This window comes from Phyllobates terribilis, unplaced genomic scaffold (assembly GCF_046119375.1).
Source record: "Phyllobates terribilis strain yellow unplaced genomic scaffold, ASM4611937v1 Scaffold_5__5_contigs__length_657084704, whole genome shotgun sequence".
Lineage (NCBI taxonomy): Eukaryota > Metazoa > Chordata > Amphibia > Anura > Dendrobatidae > Phyllobates > Phyllobates terribilis.
In genome coordinates this window covers 630,875,888-630,903,024 of record NW_027362765.1, presented here as the reverse complement: position 1 = coordinate 630,903,024, position 27,137 = coordinate 630,875,888, and the positions used below count along the sequence as shown (strand labels likewise).

The 27,137-nt window shown below is 40.9% G+C and overlaps 1 protein-coding gene across 1 annotated transcript in view; it reads right to left on the bottom strand.

Moving 5' to 3' along the window:
- Positions 1-5,806: 5,806 nt before the first annotated feature.
- Positions 5,807-27,137, bottom strand: part of SSH3 (slingshot protein phosphatase 3) — a 158,696-nt gene continuing 137,365 nt past the window's right edge. The window contains exons 12-14 of the mRNA XM_073686147.1: positions 21,306-21,506; positions 14,441-14,888; positions 5,807-8,055 (exon numbers count right to left, since the gene is read on the bottom strand). Of these exons, the coding sequence (XP_073542248.1) occupies positions 7,795-8,055; positions 14,441-14,888; positions 21,306-21,506 (910 nt within the window). The 3' untranslated portion in view covers positions 5,807-7,794. The remainder of the gene's footprint in view (positions 8,056-14,440; positions 14,889-21,305; positions 21,507-27,137) is intronic.

Here is a 27,137-nt window from a genome sequence, read left to right as displayed (position 1 = left end):
CCCAGCCTATTTTGACCCTAAAGACCTTGGCATTTTTGTCAATTCTGACCAGTGTCCCTTTACGAAGTAAAATCTCTGGAACACTTCAACGGATCCTAGCGATTCTGAGATTGTTTTTTCGTGACATATTGGGCTTTATGTTAGTATTAAATTTAGGTCGATAATATTTGCGTTTATTTGTGAAAAAATCAAAAATATGGGAAAAATTTTGAAAATTTCGCAATTTTCAAATTTTGAATTTTTATTCTGCAAAACCAGAGAGTGATGTGACACAAAATAGTTAATAAATAACATTTCCCACATGTCTACTTTACATCAGCACAATTTTGGAAAAAAAAAAAATTTTGGTAGGAAGTTTGAAGGGTTCAAAGTTCATCAGCAATTTATCTTTTTTCCAGCAAAATTTACAAAACCATTTTTTTTAGTGACCACATCACATTTGAAGTCCCTTTGAGGTGTGTACATGACAGAAAACACCCAAAAGTGACACCATTCCAAAAACTTCACCCCTCAAGCTACTCAAAACTACATTCAAGAAGATTATTAACCCTTCAGGTGCATCACAGGAACTAAAGCAACATGGAAGAAAAAAATGAACATTTTAATTTTTCTAACAAAAATTTTATTTTAGCCTAAATTTTTTAATTTTCACATGGGTAACAGGATAAAATGCATCCTAAAATTTGTTGGTCAATTTCTTCTGAGTACACTGATACCTCATATGTGGTCATAAACCACTGTTTGGGCACACGGCATAGCTCAGAAGGGAAGGAGCGCCATTTCACTTTTTGAATGGAAATTTAGCTCCAAAAGTCAAATTGCGCTCCTTCCCTTCTGAGCCCTGCCATGTGCCCAAACAGTGGTTTATGACCACATATGAGGTATCAATGTACTCAGGAGAAATTGGCCAACAAATTTTAGGATGCATTTTATCCTGTTACCCATGTGAAAATTAAAAAATTTAGGCTAAAAGAAAATTTTTGGGAAAAAAAAAGTACTTTTTTGTTTTCACAGATCAATTTGTGAAGCACCTGGGGGTTCCAAGTGCTCACTATGCATCTAGATAGGTGCCTTGGGGGGTCTAGTTTCCAAAATGGGGTCACTTGTGGGGGAGCTCCACTGTTTAAGCACATCAGGGGCTCTCCAAACGCAACATGGTGTCCGCTAACAATTTGAGCCGATTTTCCATTCAATTTGTTAGCGGACACCATGTCGCATTTGGAGAGCCCATGATGTGACTAAACAGTGGAGCTCCCCCACAAGTGACCCCATTTTGGAAACTAGACCCCCCAAGGCACCTATCTAGATGCATAGTGAGCACTTGGAACCCCCAGGTGCTTCACAAATTAATCCGTAAAAATAAAAAAGTGTTTTTTTTTTCCACTTTTTCATTTTTACGAATCAATTTGTGAAGCACCTGGGGGTTCCAAGTGCTCACTATGCATCTAGGTAGGTGCCTTGGGGGGTCTAGTCTCCAAAATGGGGTCACTTGTGGGGGAGCTCCACTGTTTAGGCACATCAGGGGCTCTCCAAACGCAACACGGTTCCAATTTGTTAGCGGACACCATGTCGCGTTTGGAGAGCCCCTGATGTGACTAAACAGTGGAGCTCCCCCACAAGTGACCCCATTTTGGAAACTAGACCCCCCAGGGAACTTATCTAGATGCATAGTGAGCACCCCCATGTGCTTCACAAATTGTGTAGTGTATGTCAGGTTGGTGTGCGGTGTGGTATAGTGTAGTGTATACACCACACACACACACACCAACCTGACATAGCCTCCTCAGCTGAGTACGCCATAGACTGGGATGAGCGGGATGGGTGGGACATTTTGTGTGCGTGTGTAAAAAAAAAAAAAATCAAAACTTTATTATAGTGTGAGTGTACGTGTGTGTGGGTGTGAGTGCTTGGTGTAACCTTCTGCAGTCAAGTGTGAGGACTGTCAGGCGTACGGGACTGTCAGGCACACGGGGCGCAGGAGGGGGCGTGCTAAGGCTTAGGAGGGGGCAGAAAGGGGGGGCAGGAAGCCGGCAGTAGCAGCAGCAGGGGGGGTGATTACTGGGGACTGGGGGGGGTGATTACTGGGGACAGGGGGGGTGATGACTGGGGGGGTGATTACTGGGGACAGGGGGGGTGATTACAGGGGACAGGGGGGATGATCGGTGATCACAGGCGCAGGGGATTCACAGTGAGCCTGCTGCTGCCTGTGATCACCGTACACCGGCTGTCAGAAGGAGAGCAGCAGCCGATGGATGAAGACGTGGGAGAGGGAGCGGTAGGAAATTGGACTGGGTTGGAGGGGGGGGGGGGTCGGTAGGGGATGGAGGGGGGGTGGTAGGGGAAGGAGGGGTGGTCGGGGGCTAAAATCGGACAGGGGGGAAATAATTACCGGCGGTGACAGCGACGGATCGCTGGTGGCGGTGGATCGCTGGCGGCGGGGGTTACTGGCGGGTCTCTGGGGTCGAAGTTGGATGTGGTAATCAAACTTCTCAGCTTCCACGGAGGGGAAAGCTGGGCAGTTTGATTAGCCATAGTGAAGATCCTCCTCCACATCTGATTGGAGGGCTAGCGTCACATGGACACTATCCCCAATCAGATCTGGGGGTGGGGGGACAGAGGTGGCACTCCCCCCAGCCAATGGCTGATGCTATAAGCATCAGGCCATGCCCAGATTTAAATATTTCACCAATTTTCATTGGTGAAATATTTAATTCATTCCGATTGGCAGTTTCACTAAAAGTGAAAATGAAACTGCCAATCGGAGGGGTCCCAGGCACGGGGGGGTTAATCCACCCCCCCCCCCCATGGGGTCGACTTCAGGATGTCCAGTTGCAGTAGCAACTGTGACACCTGAGCGACCCCGCTCGCAGGCGCTGCAGGGGCGCGATCCCTCCATGTCACACACGCTGTGACATGGGTCGGGAACGAACTGTTTTCCATGTCACAAACGGTGTGACACGGGTCGGGAAGGGGTTAAGAAGATACCATTTCCATGCCTCCTTCACCATTTCCGGTCACTGTATTAAATAGGGAACTTAAAATATAAGAATGTGTTAAAAAGCCCCTAAGTTAGCACAATTAATGGTATTACCAGCAAAAATATGCTATCTATATAACTGTGCGTTTTTAAAGAAGAAAATGTTATTTCAGTTTCCTAGAACTTTGCTAAAAATGGAAAATAATTTTGCATAAAAAAGAAGGGAGGGGGAAGAACGATATGGCAGATTTTTATTGAACGTTTAATAAAAGCAGAAAATAATAATACAAAGTTTTCAATACAGTTCACCACTGAGGTAGAGGAGTGCCTTCTGGCTGCGTGTAAATAAAGGCCATCGTGTTTTTAGAGGATAATACCATTTTTTTTTAGACCAAGAATTAACAATTTCCTATGACTTTATTATGGTATCCTTAAATTTTATTATTCAGCTCTGCAATTATTCGTCAATTAGGAATGTGACAAAAAAAAAAAGAAAATAAGAAAAAGTAGTCATAGACCCATCCCTAGTATCAGCAAATAGTTATATCCTTATGCATCAAGGGAAGCGTCAAAACATAAAGCAATTCTGTAGATTTATATATATAGATCTATACTTGACAACCACAGTAAGTTTGCATTCTCAAGAAATGTCCATATCTGTAAAGAAAACATAGGAGCTGTCACAATTTCCATGAGAACAGTGCAGGAGCCCCTCGGTTCCCTTTAGAGAATGTAATGGCAATGGCACCTGTATCTGCTGGTAGCACTGGTGAGGCAGCTGCAGACTTTTCCTGTACTGATTGCCGAACCACACCTACTTGAACACACCAGTCAGAAGGTACCTAGAAACATATTAAGGATTAATAGGGTTGCGACAACAGCAGGAAAATAAATATAAAACGCAGGTACAGAAAAAAAAAAAATTCAAAATTCAAACTGTAATCAAGGTTCAAATTGGGATTCTACTCAGTATATTGGCAGGTTTACATACAGATCGAATCTGAGAGTTGCAAGGAGATTGGAGAACATTCATATCGACAAGTATGGTATATATACAGGTATTGGCTGGTACTGGGTGTGTGTGTGTGTATATATGTGTATATATATAAAGATATATCTATATATATATATCTATAGATATATATGTGTATGTATGTACACACACATACAGTTATATGAAAAAGTTTGGGCACCCCTATTAATCTTAAGCTTAATGTTTTATAAAAATTGGTGTTTTTGCAACAGCTATTTCAGTTTGATATATGTAATAACTGTTGGACACAGTAATGTTTCTGCCTTGAAATGAGGTTTATTGTACTAACAGAAAATGTGCAATCTGCATTCAAACAAAATTTGACAGGTGCATAAGTATGGGCACCCTTATTTTCTTGTTTTAAATACTCCTACCTACTTTTTACTGACTTACTAAAGCACTTTTTTTGGTTTTGTAACCTCATTGATCTTTGAACTTCATAGCCAGGTGTATGCAATCATGAGAAAAGCTACTTAAAGTGGCAACTTGCAAGTTGTTCTACTGTTTGAATCTCCTCTGAAGAGTGGCATCATGGGCTCCTCAAAACAACTGTCAAATGATCTGAAAACAAAGATTATTCAACATAGTTGTTCAGGGGAAGGATACAAAAAGCTGTCTCAGAGATTTAACCTGTCAGTTTCCACTGTGAGGAACATAGTAAGGAAATGGAAGAACACAGGGACAGTTCTTGTTAAGGCCAGAAATGGCAGGCCAAGAAAAACATCAGAAAGGCAGAGAAGAAGAATGGGGAGATCAGTCAAGGACAATCCTCAGACCTAATCCAGAGAGCTGCAGCATCAACTTGCTGCAGATGGTGTCACTGTGCATCGGTCAACTATACAACGCACTTTGCACAAGGAGAAGCTGTATGGGAGAGTGATGCGAAAGAAGCCGTTTCTGCAAGCACGCCACAAACAGAGTCGTCTGAGGTATGCAAAAGCACATTTGGAGAAGCCAATTTCTTTTTGGAAGAAGGTCCTGTGGACTGATGAAACCAAGATTGAGTTGTTTGGTCATACAAAATGGCGTTATGCATGGCGGCAAAAAAACACAGCATTCCAAGAAAAACACTTGCTACCCACAGTAAAATTTGGTGGAGGTTCCATCATGCTTTGGGGCTGTGTGGCCAATGCGGGCACCGGGAATCTTGTTAAAGTTGAGGGACGCATGGATTCCACTCAGTATCAGCAGATTCTTGACAATAATGTTCAAGAATCAGTGATAAAGTTGAAGTTACGCAGGGGATGGATCTTTCAGCAAGACAATGATCCAAAACACCGCTCCAAATCTACTCAGGCATTCATGCAGAGGAACAATTACAATGTTCTGGAATGGCCATCCCAGTCCCCAGACCTGAATATCATTGAACATCTGTGGGATCATTTGAAGAGGGCTGTCCATGCTCGGCGACCATCAAACTTAACTGAACTGGAATTGTTTTGTAAAGAGGAATGGTCAAAAATACCTTCATCCAGGATCCAGGAAATCATTAAAAGCTACAGGAAGCGACTAGAGGCTGTTATTTTTGCAAAAGGAGGATCTACTAAATATTAATGTCACTTTTCTGGTGAGGTGCCCATACTTATGCACCTGTCAAATTTTGTTTGAATGCAGATTGCACATTTTCTGTTAGTACAATAAACCTCATTTCAAGGCAGAAACATTACTGTGTCCAACAGTTATTACATATATCAAACTGAAATAGCTGTTGCAAAAACACCAATTTTTATAAAACAATAAGCTTAAGATTAATAGGGGTGCCCAAACTTTTTCATATAACTGTACATACACACACACACACACACACACACACAATACCAGTCAAAAGTTTGGACACCAGTGTACACGGAATGGTTTTCCTTGTTTTTACTAGAATGTGCACATTATAGATTCAAACTGAAAATCAGCAAAGCGACAAAGAAAGAAGTGTGAAACAAGCCTGAATGTGTGTTATACCTTAAGATTCTTCAAAGTGCCCCCACCTCCACCCCACTTTACTGTGACGTCAACTTTAAACACCGTTGAATTCTCTAAACAAGCTTTATCAGGTCATCACCTGGAATAGCTTCCAGTGAACTGGTATGCCTTATCAAGAGATCATTTGTCACCAGCCTTCAGAAAGTGTTTCAGACCACCAGGTGTGTTTAGCAGTGGCAGTTTTAGTAGATACGTCCATACAGTGCTGAACCCGACTCGATAACTGTTCTAAGCCAGAATATGGCAAAAAAAACACTGAACTAAGTAAACAGAAACAGCAGTCCAGCATTACTTTAAGACATAAAGGTCAGACAGGCTGGAAAATTGCTAGAATCTTGAAGGTATCCTCAAGTGCAGTCATGAAAACCATCGATCACTATGTTGAAACTAACTCTAATGAGAACCGCACCAGGAAAGAATGACCAAGAATTACCGCTGCTGCAGAGGATAAGTTCATCAGCGTTATCAGCCTCAAAATGCACAAAGTGAAAGCACATCAAATAAGAGCCCTCATAAATAATGCACAGGTATGAAGTAGTAGACACATCTCAACATTAACTGTCCAAAAGGAGAGAGATAAACAAGCCTATGTGGTCAAATTGCAGCAAAGAAGCAATTATTGAGGACTGCAAACAAGAACTTATTTGGGCCAAGCATCCCAAAGACTGCACATTAGATCAGTGGAAATCTGTACTGTGGTCTGATGAGTCGAAACGTAAGATTTTTGATACCAACTGCCATGTCTTTGGGAGATGCGGATGGTTTCCACATGTGTGTTGCTGATGGTAAAGCATAAAAGGAGGTATGATGGTGTAGGGGTGCTTTTCTGGTGTCGGTTGGTGTTTTATTCCAAATTCATAGCACATTTACCCATCATGGCTACCACAGCATTCTAAAATAACATGCCATACAAACTAATTTGCACTTAGTTGGACCATAATTTATGTTGCAATGTAAGGGCTATGTGACCAATAAGTAGAGGGATTGAGTGCTGTATCAGATGGCATGGCCATCCACAATCCCCAGATCTCAAGCCAACTGAGATGGTTTTGGATGACTTGGACCGCAAAGTGAAGTCAAAGCATCCAACAAGTGCTGAGCACAACTGGGAATGCCTTCAAGATTGTTGGAAGCAATTCCAGGTAACTATCTGATAAAACTGCTTGAGAAAATGTCAAGGAAGTATAAAGCCATCATAGTAAGAAGGTACTTTCAGAAATCTAAGGTTTAACACACACAATGTTTTTTTCCCACTTTTTTTACTCCTTGTTTCCCAAAAATGCTCATTCACAGTTTTGCTGCCTTCAGTGTGAACCTACAAGGTGCGCATTCGAATAGTAACAAGGTAAACAATTGCATGAACAGGTGTGTCCAAACTTTTGACTGGTACTGTACATATAAAGCTGTTTATGTGTCTCCATGAGAGAAGACGTATGTATGACTTATGTATTGGTTTAGAATATGTTATCCCATAAAAGTCTATAGAGCATTTAAAGTAGTCTTGCGGCAAAAGGGATTCTCCAGAGCCAAGTACAGTAGCAAAGGCCAGCACTGGACAAGCCAAGTCTAAAAGCAATATAAACTTGTATTGATATTAATAAGTATGTGGTCTTCAATGGTAACAAAAGCTCATAGTGATGCTGTCCTTCAGTCTGTCTCATTTTAAAGCTACAGTTTTATCCATTCTGGTAACACTTTGCATTAAGAAGCAATTAGGCAAAACATAAAAATAATCATTGTATAAAAATAATCTCCCTAGTTATATACTGTCCACATCTTCAGGTTCAAAGGTAAAGAACTGGATTTATTAAAGTTCTTCTGGCGTCTCCCCCACATTACTCTGCCGAGTGATCCTGGCTTTGCGGGCAAGGTGTTCTGCCTCTTGCAGGCGTTTGCTGACAAGTGCAGCCCCTTGAAGCTCTGATACAGAATGAGACTTAACAGCATGGCCTGTCCGGGATGACTCAGATTGCGAAGCTCCAGGCTTCTTTTTGCGTCTGGATCGCCGGCGGGCAGATGATGATGTACTATGGGAGGCTGGGGAAGAAGGAGCGCTACTTCCAAATACCTGTAAAAATATACAATTTTAGAAAAATTCAGTACGGGGATATACGTTTTTGTGCATTTTATACCACATCAGCTTACATGAAGATATTCCTACACTGCATTATTACATTTTTTGTCTCAACATTCAGTGATGGATTTGTATAGCTTAAAGTGAATCTGAAAGCAGAGTTTTGCTATGTAATCTGATAGCAGCATGATGTAGGGACAAAAAACCTGATTCCAGCAAGGTATCACTTAGTTTACTGAATGCAACAGTTATGATCAAATCACAGTTTTCTCTGCTGGAGATCTAGCAAAGATAAATTGTTGAGCTGTATATAAACCTGCCCACACTACAGCTTTCTGTGTACAATGTATAGTAACAGAGAGCGGCTAATGAGTACAGTTGTCGTGTTGTGATAATCTCCTGCTAATAAAACACTGATTGTATTGAAACAACAAAACACAGCCCAGTAAGGCTTTGTGCCCACGTAGCATTTTTCAAGCGTATATGCTGCGGAATTTCCGCAGCGTAAACGCTTGAAAAACGCATGTATATCCGCACCCCATGGTCCCCAATGGCATTCCGTAATGTCAATGCCCATGCTGCGGATTTTTTCCGCAGCGTTTATGCTGCGTTCAAAAATCCGCAGCATGTCATTTAATTTTGCGTTTCCGCAAGCAGAATTGCCTTTGTCCAATGCATAAAAAACGCAAGGCAATTCCGCATGTGGAAAACGCGTGATAAACGCGCGAAAAATGCGCGATAAACGCGTGCGGAATTCCGCATGCGTTTTTCCGGGAGAGGACTTGCAGAAATGAAGCAGAAATTTTCTGCTTCATAAATGCAACGTGGGCACATAGCCTCAGTGACACATTGCAGGAATCAAGCTCTCTGCTGCTACATTATGGTGCAAAAACCTTTTAACACATTCCCTTTAACCCCCTTACGACCCTGTCAGTAATCGTACGCAGCTGCGCCCTGGGCCTTATGGACCAGCTATGTACTATTACGTGCGCTGCGATCGTTTGTGTGCGGGGCGATCGCAGCCGGGTGTCAGGTGATAGCACCAGGTGTCAGCTGGGACAATGTGCCAGGAGCGGTCCTGCACCGCTGCTGGCACATTAACCCCTGAAATGCTGCGATCGACGTCGATTGCAGCATTCCGGGAGCAAGGGGAGGTAAGCGCCGATACTTACCTCCTCGGTCGGTGTCCTGCGCTGTCTGTGGCGGCTCCCGGATGTTGTCATGGTGACCCGATGTCGTCATGACAACATCCGGGTCACCAGACAGCAGGAAGTTACTTTGGTCATGCGCAGTGCATGACTAAAGTAACTTCTCCCTGTGCAGCGCTGACAGGCTGTGTAGCACAGGGATGCTGCTGCTCTGTATATTATACAGCCGATCAGGCTGCAAAAAGTGAAAGTCCCATAGTGGGACAATGTGTAAAAGTAAAAAAAGTGCCAGAAAGTGGAAAAAAAAATAAAAAAAACGTAAAAATATAAAAAGAAAAAAATAATCCCCCCAAAATAAAAATATATTGTATCCATAATATTTATTTATTATGAAAAAAAATAAATGAACCAATAAAAGTACACATATTTGGTATCGCCGCGTCCGGAACAACCTGACCTATAAAACTGTCCAACTAGTTTGTACCTTTTAATGAACACAGTAAAAAAACAAACAAAAACAAAACAAAAAATACATACGACGCAAAAAACAATGCTTTATCACAATACCGCCAAACAAAAAATGGAATAACACGCGGTCAAAAAGACGAAAGCAAATAAAAATGGAACCGCTGAAAACGTCATCTTGTCCTGCAAAAGCCAAGCTGCCATACAGCTCCATCATCCGAAAAATAAAAAAGTTATAGCTCTCAGAATAAAGCGATACAAAAAAATATTTTTTTTTAATAAAAAGTTTTTATTGTGTTAAAGCGCCAAAACATAAAAAAATATAAATGTGGTACCGCTGTAAACGTACTGACTCTAAGAATAACGCTGCCTTATTAATTTTAGCACACGCAGAATGGTATAAAAAAAAAACACTTCCTGAATTGTTGGTTTTTGTTTATTCTGCCGCCCAAAAATCAGAATAGAAAGCGATCAGAAAAGGTCACGTGCCCAAAAATGATACAGATAAAAACGTCAACTTGTCCCGCAAAAAACAAGCCGTCACATGACTGTCAGCCAAAAGATGGAAAAATTATAGCTCTCAAAGTATGGCGATGCAAAAACTAGTCTTTGCAACAAAAAAAAAGTGTATGACAGCTGTTAATCATAAAAACCCGATATGAACCTGACATCGCTGTAAACGCACCGACCCGAAGAATAAAGTCAGCTAATCACTTATACTGCACGAGGAACGGAGTAAAAAATAAACTCTAGGGTTAGGGTTGTGCTAGGGTTGGGATTTTTTTCAAAAGTAAAGAAAAAAAAAATTATGACGATATGGTGACCAGTGTTGAGCGCATGTGCTCGCTACTTGAGTTTGCATCGGGGGCTCGGGTATGCACCGAGTATCGCGGGTGCTCGAGTCTCCGCCCCATATGCTTCGTGGCCAAAAAACGTAGCATGGACTGCCTGCCATGCACAAGCGATCCCCGCATGTTATTTTTTTGGGGGTGTCTAATAATCGTAAAACATGTGGGACGGGGACTTGAGCATGTCAATCGAGCACCCGCGATACTTGGTGCATACCAGAGTACCCGATGCAAACTCAAGTAGCGAGCACTTGTGCTCAAGACGGATGACAACTTATTCAATATGATGACATAATGTTATCAAATTCTGTGTCGTACCTCTGGGCTCAAAATATTCACTATACCCCATGATAAAATCCTTGAGGGGCCGTTTCTAAAATGGGGTCACTTGTGGGGGGTTTCCACTATTTAGGGGCATCAGGGGCTCTTCAAACGCGACATGGCGTCCGCTCTCAATTCCAGCCAATTTTGCGTTCAAAAAGTCACACAGTGCTCCTTCTGTTCTGAACTCTGCCATATGCCCGAAAAGTGTATTTTCCCCACATATGGGGTATCAGCGTACTCAGGAGAAATTGCACAACAGTTTATAGGGTCAATTTTCTCCTCTTACAGTCGTGAAAATAAAAAATTTGGGGCTAAAATCTAATTTTTGTGGAAAAAGTTTGATTTTTTTAATTTTCACAGCTCCATGTTATAAACTTTTGTGACGCACCTGGGGGTTCAGGGTGCTACCACACATCTAGATATGTTTCCTGAGGGGTCTAGTTTCCAAAATGGTGTCACTTGTGGGGAGTTTCCACTGTTTAGGCACATCAGGGTCTCTCCAAACACGACATGGCGTCCGCTAATTCAAGCAAATTTTACATTCAAAAAGTCAAATGGCGCTCCTTCCCTTCCGAACCCTGCTGTGCGCCCAAACAGTGGTTTTCCCCCACATATTGGGTATCGGAGTGTCCAGGAGAAATTGCACAACAAATTTTGCGGTCCATTTTTTCCTGTTACCTTTGCAAAAATAAAAAAATTGGGGTCTAAAGTAACATTTTTGTGAAAAAAGTTAAATGTTCATATTTTTCTTCCACATTCCAAAAAATATCCCGTGAAGCACCTGAAGGGTTAAGAAACTTTTTGAATGTGGTTTTGAGCACCTTGAGGGGTGTAGTTTTTAGAATGGTGTCACTTTGGGGTATTTTCTGTCATAAAGGCCCCTCACTTCAAATGTGATGTGGTCCCTAAAAAAAATGGTTTTGTAAATTTTGTTGGAAAAATGAGAAATCGCTGGTCAACTTTCAACCCTTAGAACTTCCTAACAAGAAAACATTTTGGTTCGAAATTGTGCTGATGTAAAGTAGACATGTGGGAAAGTTATTTATTAACTATTTTGTGTGACAAATCTCTCTGATTTAAGGGCATGAAAATTCAAAGTTTGAAAATTTGCAAAATTTTCGCCAAATTTCCGATTTTTTCACAAATAAACGCAGGTGATATCGAAGAAATTTTACCACTATCATGAAGTACAATATGTCACGAAAAAAACAATCTCAGAATCAGTGGGATCCATTGAAGCCAGGGCTGTGGAGTCGGTAAGCCAAACCTCCGACTCAAACTCCGACTCCTCAATTTCCATGCCACCGACTCAGACTCCCTCATACATGGATAGGATAGACATTTCATTACTTTCCCAAATTCTTATGGAAAAATATTCCCCACAAACTGCATTGAACTACTATACCTAATTTCTTATATATTTTAGGAGTTGGAGTTGGTCCATTTTATACCGATTCCGACGCCACAACCCTGGTTGAAGCGTTCGAGAGTAATTACCTCATAAGGTGACAGTGGTCAGAATTGTAAAAATTGGCCTGGTCATTAACGTGCAAACCACTTTGGGGGGGTAAAGGGGTTAATAGTGAGCACAACTCTGTTATTCTGATACAGAGTTAAATAATTGAATTCTGGTTGCTCAAAGCTGTCACTAGGGGAAGCTTAGGAGCTTATTGCCAATAGATTGAGTTCAATATGAGCTGCTTGCAGTGGAGGCAACAAGCAGACAAAATATTATGGTTTAAAGAGGACATGTCACCAGATCAAAAGTGATCAGTCCTTGCAGGGCTGTGGAGTTGGAGTCATGGAGTCGGTGTCCATTTTGGTGGAGTCGGTATCAAATGGACCGACTCCAACTCCTAAAATATATAATAAATGGGGTACAGTAGTTCAATGCAGTTTGTGGGGAATATTTTTTCATAAGAATTTGGGAAAGTTATGAAATGTCCTATAAATGTCTGTCCTATTCCTGATCTAAGGGTCTAGGCTTTTAGCTGAGATGAATCTGTGCTACAGTAAATTTATCACTTAAACATGAGCCGTGTATGAGGGAGTCGGAGTCATGGAAATTGAGGAGTCGGAGGTTTGGCTTACCGACTCCACAGCCCTGAGTCTTTGCTCTTATCTAATTTCTGCTGGTCCTGAGTAATCTTTTATGTGCAATTTTTTTTTTCAAATCTACCATACGGTTCCAGAGATATGGATCTTTTTATTTACTGCTAATTTTATGGTCTTTACCAAGGGCACATTGCAATCAGCATAATAATGCAGAGCAGCCTAAGGGCACACCCACAGAGAATCCTATGAACAACATCCCCTTGGTAAAGACAAAAAAAAATCAGCCCTAAATAAAAAGATCCATATCTCTGAAACCGAATGATGGAAAAATAAAAAATTGATTAGTCAGGGAACAGCGAGAATAAAATAAAAGCTCTATTGCATGCACAGTAGGGTCCTGATGACGAGGACTGTCAGTGTCTGATGCAATTTAGAATTTGCAGATCTCACCAGACACTATCCGTATTCTTCACTAGGACAACTGGTGCAGGAACGAGCAGCAAAAGGGAAGAAGACAGTCAGTTTCTGGCGTAATCTGCAAACTATGCAGATTGTGCCAGAGACTGAGTCTCTTTATCAGGACTTTGTACCGCTCCTGGGAATAACAGCACTTGCACTAGATCTCAGGTAGGAGAGGCAAGTCACTGAAAGAAGAGTGATTTGTCCATCACCGACAGGCAGCAGGTGGGGGAATAGGGAACAGAGGCAGCACAGCTGTAAGTGAAGTGCCGGTCCACTGCACTTAAAGAGCACCTGTCAGCAGGATTGTGCTCAGTAATCTACATACACTGTCAGGTGGGCGACATTACATTGATTAATATGATACCTTGGTTGATGAAATCCATCCTGTGGTTCTTGTGTAATCTTTACTTTCAGTTTGGAGATAATGATATGCTCGTGCATTGGGGCGGCCTTTGGAGTGGGCTCTATCTGGTGCTCTGCTTACATATTCATCTGTATGCTCTCATAACAGGTCACTGTGCCATCACTGGCCTGCCTCCTATTTTACCTAGCCTCGCACTACTAGATACATTATGTAAAATAGAAGGCAGGTCAGTGAAGGCACAGGAACCTGTCATAAGACCATACAGATGAATATGTAAGCAGAGCACCAGATAGAGCCCACCCACAGGCCACCCCGGAGCACGGGCATATCATTATCTCCAAACTGAAAGTAAAGATTACACAAGAACCACAGGACGGATTTCATCAACCTAGGTATCATATTAATCAGTGTAATGTCGCTCACCTGACAGTGTATGTAGATTACTGAGCACAATCCTGCTGACAGGTGCGCTTTAAGTGCAGTGGGCAGGCACTTCACTTACAGCTGTGCTGCCTCTCTTCCCTATTCCCCCACCTGCTGCCTGTCTGTGATGGAAGGTATGGATGTAAACAGCTTTACAGTGCCGTCATGTACATGGCATTAGTTTGGACCATAAAAACCTGATGACAGCTCTGAGATACAGTGTACTATCACAGTAACATAATAGTCTGAGTTTTAAGTGATGGAAAGCACCAAATTCCATGTATACTTGCCTCATCAAGAGATGGGTTCTCCTCCAGCAATCCAGAACTCTTTTGGCATGAATCGATTGAAGTCAATCCACCTTCCTGGACTCCTGGATCTTGGCGTTCTGCCTTACATAAAGGCTCTTCATGGTCTATAAAGCTTCCCTCTCCCTCCAGTAAACTCTCGTCCACAGAAGATACACTGTCTAGCTGATCTGACACACTCTCCCGACTCTCCGACACAGTGTTCAGCTTCTCCAGGTGTCTACCATCTTCACACGTGGTACGCTCCTCTGGTGCAGTGTCTGATGCCTCCATCTCACTGATAGATCTCATGAGAGCACGCAAGTTCATCTTCCTAGGTCTATTAAGAAGGGGTGTCTCAGAAAACCCAGACAGGGCTTTTGGAAGACTTGGTAATTGTGGGGATGCTGATGCAGAGTTCAGATGCCACAGATAACTGTGTCTTTGCTTACTACAGGAAAAAAAAAAGATGATACAGAGTAGTGATGAGCAAGCATGTATAGTTAACCCTTTCGGCGAGCATGCTTTGGGTGCTCGCCAAGTTTTTGCGGCGTGCTCTGCATCTATGTTAGTGTCGCCGCGGCTGCATGTGTCACGGCTGTTAGACAGCTGTGACACATGCAGCCGCGGCGACACTAACATAGATGCCGAGCACGCAGCAAATACTCGGCAGGCACCCAAGCGTGCTCGTCAAAAGGGTTAACAATACACAGTCACTCATCACTAATACAGAGAATTAAATCAAAGAATATTCATCAGGACCTAAAGGTGTTGCCCTATGAACAATTGTACATTTAAATTAATAGATCATGGAATATTAAACAGTTCCTCAATAGGGACAAAGAAGTATCTGGAAGAGTCCCTGCCTGTGGTACCAGTATAATGGATTCACCTCTGCTTCCTCCCCTTGCCAGAAGCGGTGTAGCATCATCAGCAGTGCCTCTACATGATCAGACAAAGCCACTACACATAATGCAGGAAAGAGGAAAAATGTATATCCAGCAAACTCACTCATTCCTGATGATATCCTGGGACTGCAACTTGTATCGGCCACAAGAAATCCAAGCAAGGAAAAAAAAAAAAGAGTACATAGTCCAGCACCATACCGTGGAAAAATCAGGAAAAAATTAAAAAACAGCCTTTATTACAAAAATGGATTACATGAATTTTTAATCCATTTTTGTAATAAAGGTTGTTTTTTCATTTTTTCCTGATTTTTCCACAGTATGGTGCTGGACTATATACTCTTTTCACAGCTACTACACAGTATACATCAGGAGCAAATTTACAGTAGTGTTCAAAATAATAGCAGTCCAATATGACTAACCAGATTAATCACTGTTTCTGGTATAAATTATATTACCACATGACAATTTACCAGTTGGTGCAGTAGATTCTAAGAAAACCAACAGACTCCGCATTCATGATCTGCATGTTTTTGAGTCTGTGTATTTGAATAATTAATTGAAAGGGGGTGTGTTCAAAATAATAGCAGTGTGGAGTTCAATTAGTGAGGTCAATCATTCTGTGAAGAAACAGGTTTGGATCAGTTGGCCCTTATTAAAGGTTGAAGCCAGCACATGTTGTACATGCATTTCTCATTGAAAGCTAGAGAAATATGGGTCGTTCCAAGACATTGTTCAAAAGAAGCGCGTACTTCGATTAAAAAGTTGATTGGAGAGGGAAAAACTTATAAAGAAGTGCGGACAATGATCGGCTGTTCAGCTAAAATGATCTCCAATGCTTTAAAATGGAAAGTAAATCCAGAGAGATGTGGAAGAAAACGGAAGACTACCATTCGAAATGATTGAAGAATAGTCAGAATGGCAAAGGCTCAGCCAATGATCAACTCCAGGATGATCAAACACAGTCTCAAGTTACCTGTGAGTACTGTGAAAGTTAGAAGACTCCTGTGTGAAGCTAATCTCTTAGCAAGAGGTCCCTGCAAAGTCCCATTGTTAAAAAAAAAAAAGACATGGACTGAAGCGGATACAATCAGCCAAAGAACACATCAACTGGCCTAAAGAGAAATGGAGAAACATTTTGTGGACTGATGAAAGTAAAATTGGTCTTTTTGGGTCCAAGGACAGTTCGTCAGACAATCCCCAAACTGTGCATTCAAGCCACAGTACACTCTGAAGACAGTGAAGCATGGTGGTACAAGCATCATGACATGGGCATGTTTCTCTTACTATGGTGCCGGACCTATTTACCGCATACCAGGGATCATGGACCAGTTTGCATATATTAAAATACTTGAAGAGGTAATGTTGCCTTACGCTGAAGAGGATATGCCCTTGAAATGGGTGTTTCAACAAGACAACGACCCTAAACATGCCAGTAAATGAGCAAAATCTTAGTTCCAGTCCAAAAAAATTGAGGTTATGGAGTGGTCAGCTCAGACCCCGGACTTTAATCCAATAGAACGCTTGTGGGGTGAGATAAAAAATACAGATTCTGAGGCAAATTCAACAGATGACAAAAAATTGTGGGATGTAGTCAAAGCATTCTGGGCTGGAATAACAGTTGACAGGTGCCAGAAGTTGGTTGACTCTATGCAACATAGATGTGAAGCAGTTCTAAAAAACTGTGGCTATACAACCAAATATTAGGTTAGTGATTCACAGGAAGGGTAAATCCTCAAAAAAAAAGAGTACATATTGTGAGCTTGTAAAGACAAATGCAGACACTGCTATTTTTTTTAAAACAGTCCAATGTTCATTTTTTTGTTATTTTCTGTAAAGTAGTTAAAAATTCTATAAATTTCTCTTCATGTTTTGAATTAGAAAACAGTGTGCAATGTTCCCAATGCATGGAAAACCAATCTAGTATAAAGACTATGTGTTTAACTCATGTTTTTGAACACACTGCTATTATTTTGAACACTACTGTATACGATTATCTCAGGTCAGCAACATTTTTTAAACATATCCAATTGTGGAACTTCCTAATATTCCGTGATCTATTGATTAACCACTTACTGACATTGGCAGTATTAGTAAGTTCCTGTGCCCTGGTACTGATGAACCAGGTATGTACTATTACGCACAAGTGGTTGCGCCAGCACACTTGCTGTGTGGACGCGATCGCCACCGGGTGTCAGCTGATTTTGACAGCTGACACTCAGTACTATGTGCAAGGAGCAGTCCCGCCACATTAACCCCAAAAATGCTGCGATAGGAGTCGATCAGAGCATTGCCGGGAAGGCAGAGGTAAGAGCACCCCTCTTACCTTTGATTGAGTCCCTGCGCTATGGCGTAGGGTCCCGATCGTTGCCATCGTGACCCGATGTCGTCATGACAACATCCAGGTCCCCAGGCATCAGGAAGTTAGATAGATCGTGCACTGCACGCGTTCTATCTAACTTGTGCCAGTGCAGAGCTGACACCCTGAATAGCACATAGCACCCTGCTGCATCCTTATGCTATGCAAGCAATCAGCCTGCAAAAATTGAAAGTCACATAATAGGACAAAGTGTACAAGTGAAAAAAAAAAAAAGGGTCAGAAAGTGAAAAAAAAAAAAAAATGTAAAAAATCTAAAAAGAAAAAAAAAAAGAAAAAATAATCCCCCCCCCCCCACAAAAAATATATATAATGTACCCATAAATAAATATTATGGAAAAAAACACAACAATAATTAAAATACACATATTTGGTATCCCCACGTCCAGAACGACCTGACCTATAAAACTATCCCACTAGTTAACCCCTTTAGTGAACACGGTAAAAAAAAAAAAAAAACCTAAGCAAGAAACAGTGCTTTCTCATCATACCGCCAAACAAAAAATAGAATAAAATGCGATCATCTTGTTCCGCAAAAAAACAAGCCACCATACAGCTCCATCAGCTGAAAAATAAAAAAGTTATATCTCTCAGAATAAAGCAACGCAAAATACATTATTTTTTCTATAAAATAGTTTTTATTGTGTTAAAGCGCCAAAACATAACAAAAGATATAAATGTGGTACCGCTGTAAACGTACTGACCCGAAGAATAACGCTGCCTTATCAATTTTACCACACACGGAATGGCATTAAAAAAAAAATCTGAATTGTTTTTTGTTTATTCTGCCTCCCAGAAATCGGAATAGAAAGCGATCAAAAGATGTCACGTGCCTGAAAATGGTACCAATAAAAACGTCAACTTGTCCCGCAAAAACCAAGCCCTTACATCATTCTGTCGGCCGAAATATGGAAAAATGATTGCAAAAACTAGTCTTTGCAAAAAAAAAGCATCTTTTATTGTGTGACAGCTGCCAAACATAAAAACCAGATATGAATCTGGTATTGCTGTTATCGCACCGACCCGAAGAATAAAGTCATCTAATCACTTATACCACACGAGGAAAGGCGTAAAAAATAAACTTTAGGGTTATATTCGGGTTGTGCTAGGGTTAGGATTATGGTTGTGCTGGAGTTGGAATTGGAATTTTTTCAAAAGTAAAGAAAAAAAATGATGATGATATGGCGACTAGTCTTGAGCGCAAGTGCTCGCTACTTGAGTTTGCATCGGGTGCTCGGGTAAGCACCATGTATCGCGGGTGCTCGAGTGACATGCTCGAGTCTCCGTCCCATATGTTTCGCGGCTATTATGCAGCCAAAAGAAACATGTGGGAATTGCCTGCCATGAACGGGCAATCTTCGCATGTTTTTTTTTTTAGGTGTCTAACAACTGTGAAACATGCGGGACGGGGACTCGAGCATGTCACTCGAGCACTCGCAATACTTGGCGCATACCCTAGTACCCAATGCAAACTCAAGTAGCGAGCACTTGCGCTCAAGACTAATGACAACTTATTCAATATGATGACCTAATGTTATCCAATTCTGTGTCGTACCTCTGGGTTCAAAATCTTCACTATAGCCCTTAATAAAATCTTTGAGGAGTCTAGTTTCCAAAATGGAGTCACTTGTGGGTCACTTGTGCTTCCACTGTTTAGGCGCATCAGGGGCTCTCCAAACGCGGCATGGCGTCCGTTCTCGATTGCATCCAATTTTGCATTCAGAAAGTCACACAGTGCTCCTTCCCTTCTGAAACTTGCCATGCATCCAAACAGTGTTTTTCCCCACATATGGGGTATCGGCGTACTCAGGAGAAATTGACCAACAGTTTTTAGGGTTCATTTTCTCCTCTTACCCTTTTGAAAATAAAAAAATTTGGGGCTAAAAGATCATTTTTGTGGAAATAAGTTATAAACTTCTGTCAAGCTCCTGGAGGTTCAAGGTACTCACCACACATCTAGGTAAGTTCCTTGAGGGGTATAGTTTCCAAAGTGGTGTCACTTGTGGGGGGTTTCCACTGTTTAGGCACATCAGGGGCTCCCCAAATGCAGCATGGCATCTGCTAATTATTCAAGCAAATTTTACATTCAAAAAGTCAAATGGCGCTCCTTCCCTTCTAAACTGTGCCCAAACAGTGGTTTTCCCACACATATGGGATATTGGCGTGCTCAGGAGAAATTGCACAACAAATTTTGGGGTCCATTTTTTCCTGTTACGGTTATTAAAATAAAAAAAAATGTCGTCTAAAGTAACATTTTTGTGAAAAAAGTTAAAATGTTCATTTTTTTCTTGCACATTCCAAAAATTCCTGTGAAGCACCTGAAGGGTTAATAAACTTCTTGAATGTGGTTTTGAGCACCTTGAGGGGTGCAGTTTTTAGAATGGTTTCACTTTTGGGTATTTTCAGTCATAAAGGCCCCTCAAAATCACTTCAAATGTGATGTGGTCCCTAAAAAAATGGTCTTGTAAATTTTGACTTTTAACCCTTAGAACTTCTTAACAAGAAAAAATGTTGGTTCCAAAATTGTGCTGATGTAAAGTAGACATGTGGGAAACGTTATTTATTAACTATTTTGTGTGACATCTCTCTGATTTAAGGGCATGAAAATTAAAATTTTGAAAATTGCAAAATTTTTGCCAAATTTCCATTTTTTTCAGAAATAAAGCACAAGTCATATCGAATACAGGAGTCTAAAAAAGCCCCAGTGACCAGTATTAAAACTGAAAAATGTATCTTTTTTATTCTTAGTATAGATAGTGATGTAGAAAAAAACAATACCAAAGATAAAATAAATTTAACACAAAAAAATGATTTAAACAATTTTTCATATCATAGCTATCCTTTAGTGCCAAAGGATAGCACCAGGTATATGGTACAATTACAGTTTTCCTGTTATCTGTTGTAAATGTATAAATTTGCAACCAAGTATTGATCAGGTGCACCTAAAGGTGCTGTACATTACTGAATATCTTTTCATGCATGTCTTCGAAGTACTGCATAAAATAAAAAAATGCATGCTTTTAATATTTAGAAAAGATATGTGCTTGGCCCCTGCATGTCAGTGTGTCATCTACGTCTCCTGTGTAGAGCAGTCACTCATTGCACACAGATCACATAGCAGCATACGGCCACTATGCACAGGGGAGTGGGAAGAGAGCACACATTGTGCTCGTTCTTACCTTTTTCCTGTCTGCATCGTCCGCCACTGCTTTGTAATCCTATGTGCAGCAAGTACCCTGTGTATACAGGCACTCGGCCGCTCCAGTATCACTATGTGCAGGGCTGGGGAGTTAGATCAGGCAGCACTCCAAACCGACCCCAGTGAGGGGAGAGGCGGAGTATTGTACTTAAAGGGAGACGGAAAGGTGCACCAAGCTCTTGGCCATGAAGGTGCACTGAAGCTCTCTCGTATACATATGTAGTAAAACGTTTTTTCAATAAAACACATTTAATTAAATTTACAGTACAAGTATGATTTTTAAAGAGACAATCGCCCCGATTCATCAAAGTGTTTTTTTTCACCAGAAATTTAGCAACTTTTCTTTGCCAATTTTCTAGCCAAAGTTATCTGATGCACAATACTCACCTTGCTCCTAGGATGCCCTGGTATGTCTGAAGCTGTCGCAGAAATCCAGCATTTGGTTGCACAATGCTTCTTCTCTCCTTAACGTGTTTTAAAGCTTCTTCGAAGGTCCACTCATACTCCTTCATGGCATAAGCTATAACCGTGGAGGCTGATCGAGAGACGCCCATCTTACAGTGAACAAGAACACAGGTGCCTTTTCGTCTGCAGCAACAAAAGAAACATATCGTTTTAGATACTGCACGGACTAGCAGTGGGAAGCAAGGCCTGCCATAACTGAAATGTATTAAAGAAAAGCACACACACTACCGCAATTCACTACTACATGAGTCTGCTTGGTAAATCTGATACAGTGCAACAATTCTTACCACTCTTTAATACAGTAGGTACAGATGCCCATACAGACTTACCAGGACATCTCACAGCCCCAACAACCAAAATCACATAGCTCAGTAGAAGAATAAACTCAAAGGCAGTCATCTGCCCCTATTGGATGCTGAATGTCATCATATGGCTGCAAATTAAATATCTATATACATATATATATTTTTTAATTTGATATGTATTGCTAGGCAAACACTAAAAATAAAAGTTTTTCTGGTCATTTTACATTACCAGCACTTCCTATTGGTGCCTCCATCTCTCTTTCCCAGTTTAATTCCTGGTTGGGAGATGGATTATGCTACAAGCCTAAGTGATGCCAGTCAAAACTTCTAAAATGGAATCTATCAGCATAATTTCACGCCCCCAAACTATGGGTGGCTCAGTGGTTAGCAGTGCAGCCTTGCAGCGCTGGGGTCCTGGGTTCAAATCCAATCAAGGACATCTGCAAGGAGTTTGTATGCTCCCCCCATGTTTGTGTGGATTTCCTGCGGGTTCTCCAGGTTCCTCTTACACTCCAAATACATACTGATAGGGAATGTAGATTGTGAGCCCCAATGGGGACACTGCCCATAATTCCTGTAAAGCGCTGTGGAATTAATGGTGCTATATAAGTGAGTAAAATAAAATAAATAATAAAATAAAGTACTGTTTCAAAGACAAATCCAGCAATACCTTTACATGGTTAGTCCATGCCTGACAAATGAATTGATACACAAATGAGGCTGAAGGACTATGATAGATCTAAAGCCTTTGCCACTCGAGCTCCATTCCTTACCTAGCAGAGCCTCCTTCTGCTTGGCTTAAAGCCTCTATGATGTGTGACTTCAGGAGGCGGGGGATAGAGCTGGAGTGACAGAAACCTCAGACTAATTATCGTTCTTTAGCATCATTTGCATATCAATTTAAACACCGATTTCTCAGTAACAAGGAACAGGCCAGCCATGTGAAGGTATTGCTGGACTTATCTTTGAATAAGCTATATGTGTGTGAGGGTCAAAATCCTGCTGACAGGTTCTCTTTAAGCTGGCCCTAGACATCATGTTATCTAATGTGTATGGGGCAGCCCCCCAACTCTCTCTGACAGATGAGGTTAGAGGAAAGAGAACCGAGCTTGTTGACATTTAACACCCAATCTTTTTATTCCCAGAGAAATTAAGACTTCACGAGAGGTTTATTTGAGTTGCTTATTCCACGCTACCTACGGTATTTAGCAAATAACGAAATTCATACAAAATTATGGGATCAATTATGAGGATGACAGAAAACATAGGACAAATGAGTAAAAATAATAAACTAACAAAAGAAAAGCACCAGCACAGCAAGAACAAGGTCAAACCCTGTAGATGAGCGTCAGGGAAGGCAGCAGACAAGAACTGATCCCAGGACAGGCAGGCGTCAGTGTCAGGAAAGCAGGATGCAGGAAGGGTGGACAGGAATATTGCAGCAGTGGCAGCCATGGCTTCCCAGATAGGAAGCATGGTAGATCTAGCCAATTACACTACAGCAGTGATGGCAATGTCCAATCAGAACTGAGAAAGTGAAGAACAAAAAGAGCAACCTAAGATTACTGGGTACCATCATGATAAAACATTACCAAGCGCTGATGTTCACTTATAGTAGACAACATACAGCTACCAAAAGTCAATCAAAATCTGGTTACATCCTACAAATATTTTGTGCACAGTCCAGTCAGTGAATGGAGCCAGTTTACAACTCCACCCTCATACAGGGACATAGTGATAGTGGGCGCATTGTTTCTTATTTGGTGGCACGCATGCGTGTTTCTTCTCTACGCGGCTCCTTGTCTAGCTGTGCAGATTGTGACATCCAGGGAGAGCTTTAGTTTCTGACAACTGCTGACAAACGCAGGCGCACTCATAGGAAGTGGCTGAGGGCGAGCAATGTTATACATCGAATTATAGAGAAATGGCAGCAGAGTTCCCCTACAAACTGAAATGTGATACCTTTGACATTTCAGAGCTAATGGTTAGTCCTGCAACTATGAAATCTTTGTATAAAAGTCTTGCCAATTAACAACATTCAGTTACACAAAGACTAATAATGGGGGAAGTCATCATCTCTACAGCAGTTTTCCAGCAATAACAAATTAGATATTTTTTCACAACCTACAGTTGTGCAACAATTTAGCAACTTTTCGTGATATCCTGCTATGACACTTTTACCAACAGGGGTTAGTGGCCAAACAGTGACTTAAATCATTTACAGCAGAAGTGACAACAGATCATGAAATGGGAAAAAAAAATCTATATTGGCAAAATAAATAAAAAAATACATATAGCACAAAAAACTGATTTACACAATAGGTCATATTCTAATGATACATTCATTTTAAAAAGGTCCAATGTTAAGCAGTACTCCAGAATACAGATCTTCATGTTGGTTGTAACTCTATTACTCTAGAATAGGAAGCTGAAGGTCTTCTCTACACAGGTGAGTGGGAGTTCTGGATCTGAAAATAGAGCTCAGACTGTTAACAATATACAATTTTGTAAGTATTTAAAGAGGTTGTCCACTACTATGACAGTCCCATCTTGATCGGCATGATTGCCCCAGTAAAATAACAGCCTTATACTCCCCTCCATTGCAGTTCCAGTGGTATTGGCATTGACATTATGTCACATTAGCCCTGCACCCAATTAGCGCTGGCTTCACTCACCTCCCGGGGGGTCCCTTCAGACACGTCATACATTAAGAGGAAGTGAGCAACCAGCCACAGCTCTGATTTCCTCTTGATGTCTGATTCGTCCGAAGGCACGGAAAGTGAAGCCACCGCTGATTGGACGCAGGGCTCATGTGATATAATCTCACGCGAGCCCATGCTGAAACAGCGACAGCACCGGAGGCGAGTATAAGTGTCGTTATTTTACTGGTGGCAAACATGCTGATTGAGTCTGAGTAGTGGACAACCCCTTTAATGGGATTTTCCTACTAAAGACATAAAATAGTTCTTTAGTGTTATTGAAGTCCAATTATCTAACTATGGGAATCCCACTGCTGGGATCCCACTTCCCCGTTCTACCTTATCTCACTACTTAACAGAGCTGAAAATGAAAAGAGTGGGGAATCAGTAAAGACCCCATGATCAGATATTTATCACCCATACTTTGGACAGTTGTTAGATATCTTTTGTGGAAAAACTCCCCTTAAGCTGAAGAGTAATAGGCTTATACTATATATGTAAATTCTACCTTTTGTGTCTCCCCCATTTCCTCATAGACTGTAAGCTTGCGAGCAGAGCCCTCACTCCTTTCGATAAGAGATATGCTTATTCTGTATTGTCTGTATAAGTCCCCCCTAAAATTTGTAAAGTGCTGCGGAATATGTTGGCGCTATAAAAATAAAAATTATTATTATTAATAAGTGGCTGATTAAACATTCTTTTTTTTTTCTTTTTCTACTTCATCTGTAGATCTTTGAGCATGATTGTAAATGTCTGCATCACTCATAGAACAGTCATGTAATCCACATGTTTACATCTCTTGTCTATAGCCAGCTTCTTAAGGATGAACTATTGTAATGTCAGTCAGCAGTTCTAGCCCTAAAGGGGTTGTCCAGTGTCACTAAACTTATGCATTGCTAGATGGGCGACGCTGATGATGCTGGGTCGGAATATAGCTAAAATCTGTCAACCATGCATGTGTCCTGGCAGCTGAAAGTGGACAACGTCAGGCAACCATTACAAAGTGATTTTCAGCCTTGAACCTCTTAAAGACATAGCCATTTTTTTGTCTTTAATTTTTTTCCTCCCTTTCTTCAAAGTGCCATAACTTTTCATGTTTCCATCTACACAGGGCTTGTATGAGGGCTTCTTTTTTGCCATATAAGATTTAGTTTTGAATGTCGCCATTCATTTTACCATATAATTTACTGAGAAATGGGAAAAGAATTCCAAGTGTGGTGAAATGGTGAAAAAAGGGCAATTCTGTCACTGTTTTTTGGGTTTTGTTTTACAGCATTAATTGTGCTGTAAAAATGACCTAACACCATGATTCTGCAGGTCAAAATCTTGCAAAAAAAATTTGCCTGTGTTAATTTTTTTGAGACCCATAACGTCTTTTTTTTTCTGCCAATAAAGCTATATTTTTTGGCACACATAGCAAATTATTGTTAGCAGTTTGGGGTACATACCATGTTTTGATCACTTAATCAAAAATGCAGTTTTGGCAGTTGAATTATTTTTTTCTTTACAATTTGTTTTTTATTTTGACAGATCATACTTTTATGGAAGTGGTGATATCAAATGATTATTTTTTAAAGAATCTTTATTTTTACCCAAGTAAAAGATGATTTGAATTTTTAAGGTTTGTTTAGTTTTTTCAAAATTAAATTTTTATTAAAAGGTTATATTTTTCAATAACAAAAATACAAAAAAAAAGAATAACCAGGACAATATCAGCATCAATATACCATAGAATATAAGTATAACGTCCAATAAAACATCAAGTTATAGGAAGAAAAAGGAAGGAAGGGAACATATTGGGCCATCAGTATTACAATTATAAAGTTACTAAAATCCAATGGAAACCATACATAGTGCAGCCTGGTGTAGACCAACACGGAGCATAATCAGTACAGAGAAGAAAAGGGATGGTCACATCAGTCTGATGTAAGACGCTAGGCATCGGATTACTGGAGTTCAATCCAGACTCTCCAAGTCTTACAGTAGCCATCACAGTCAGTGGGGGATTGGGCAATCAAATGTTCCATCTTATTTAGCAGGTATATTTCATAGAACCACTCCTCCAGTCTAGGTGGATAAGTACTTTTCCAGTGAAGAGGAATGATATTCTTAGAAGCCTGAATAAGGTAGCTTATTAAAGATCTTTTGTATCTGGTGAAACTAGTTGGGATCATAAAGAGCAAAAGCGATTCCGGAGAGTCGGGCATAGAGAGACTAGTCATTTTTTTGAATAATCTGAATTACCCGAGTCCAGAAACCTCTTATTATTGGACTGCTCCACCAAATGTGTGTCATCGTCCCCTCTTCCACTCCACATCTCCAGCATATATCGGATACTGAGGGAAACCACTTGTGAAGTAATACAGGAACCAAGTACCCTCTGGAGATGATCCTAAAGGAGATCTCTTGAGCTTTGGTTGCAATTGAAGTTATGTGAACAAATTGGAAATATTTAGCCCATTGTGAGTCCTCAAAAGATTTGCCCAGTTTTCTTTCCCATTCAGCGCAATAGGGTGGTCTGACAGTTGTAGTATGGGCTATTACGTGTTTATAGAGCCATGAGATGGAGTGCGAGGGTGGAGACGATGAGAGGCACAGTTTTTCAAAATTTGTAAGATCCCTATTGAGCTGTCTATCTTTTCTAACATAGGAATAGAAATGTCGCAATTGTCTATAGTCATAGTCGGCTCTTGGAGGGATAGAGCAGTCCTGAAATATCTCGTTGAGGGGTATTAAAGATGCGTTAGATA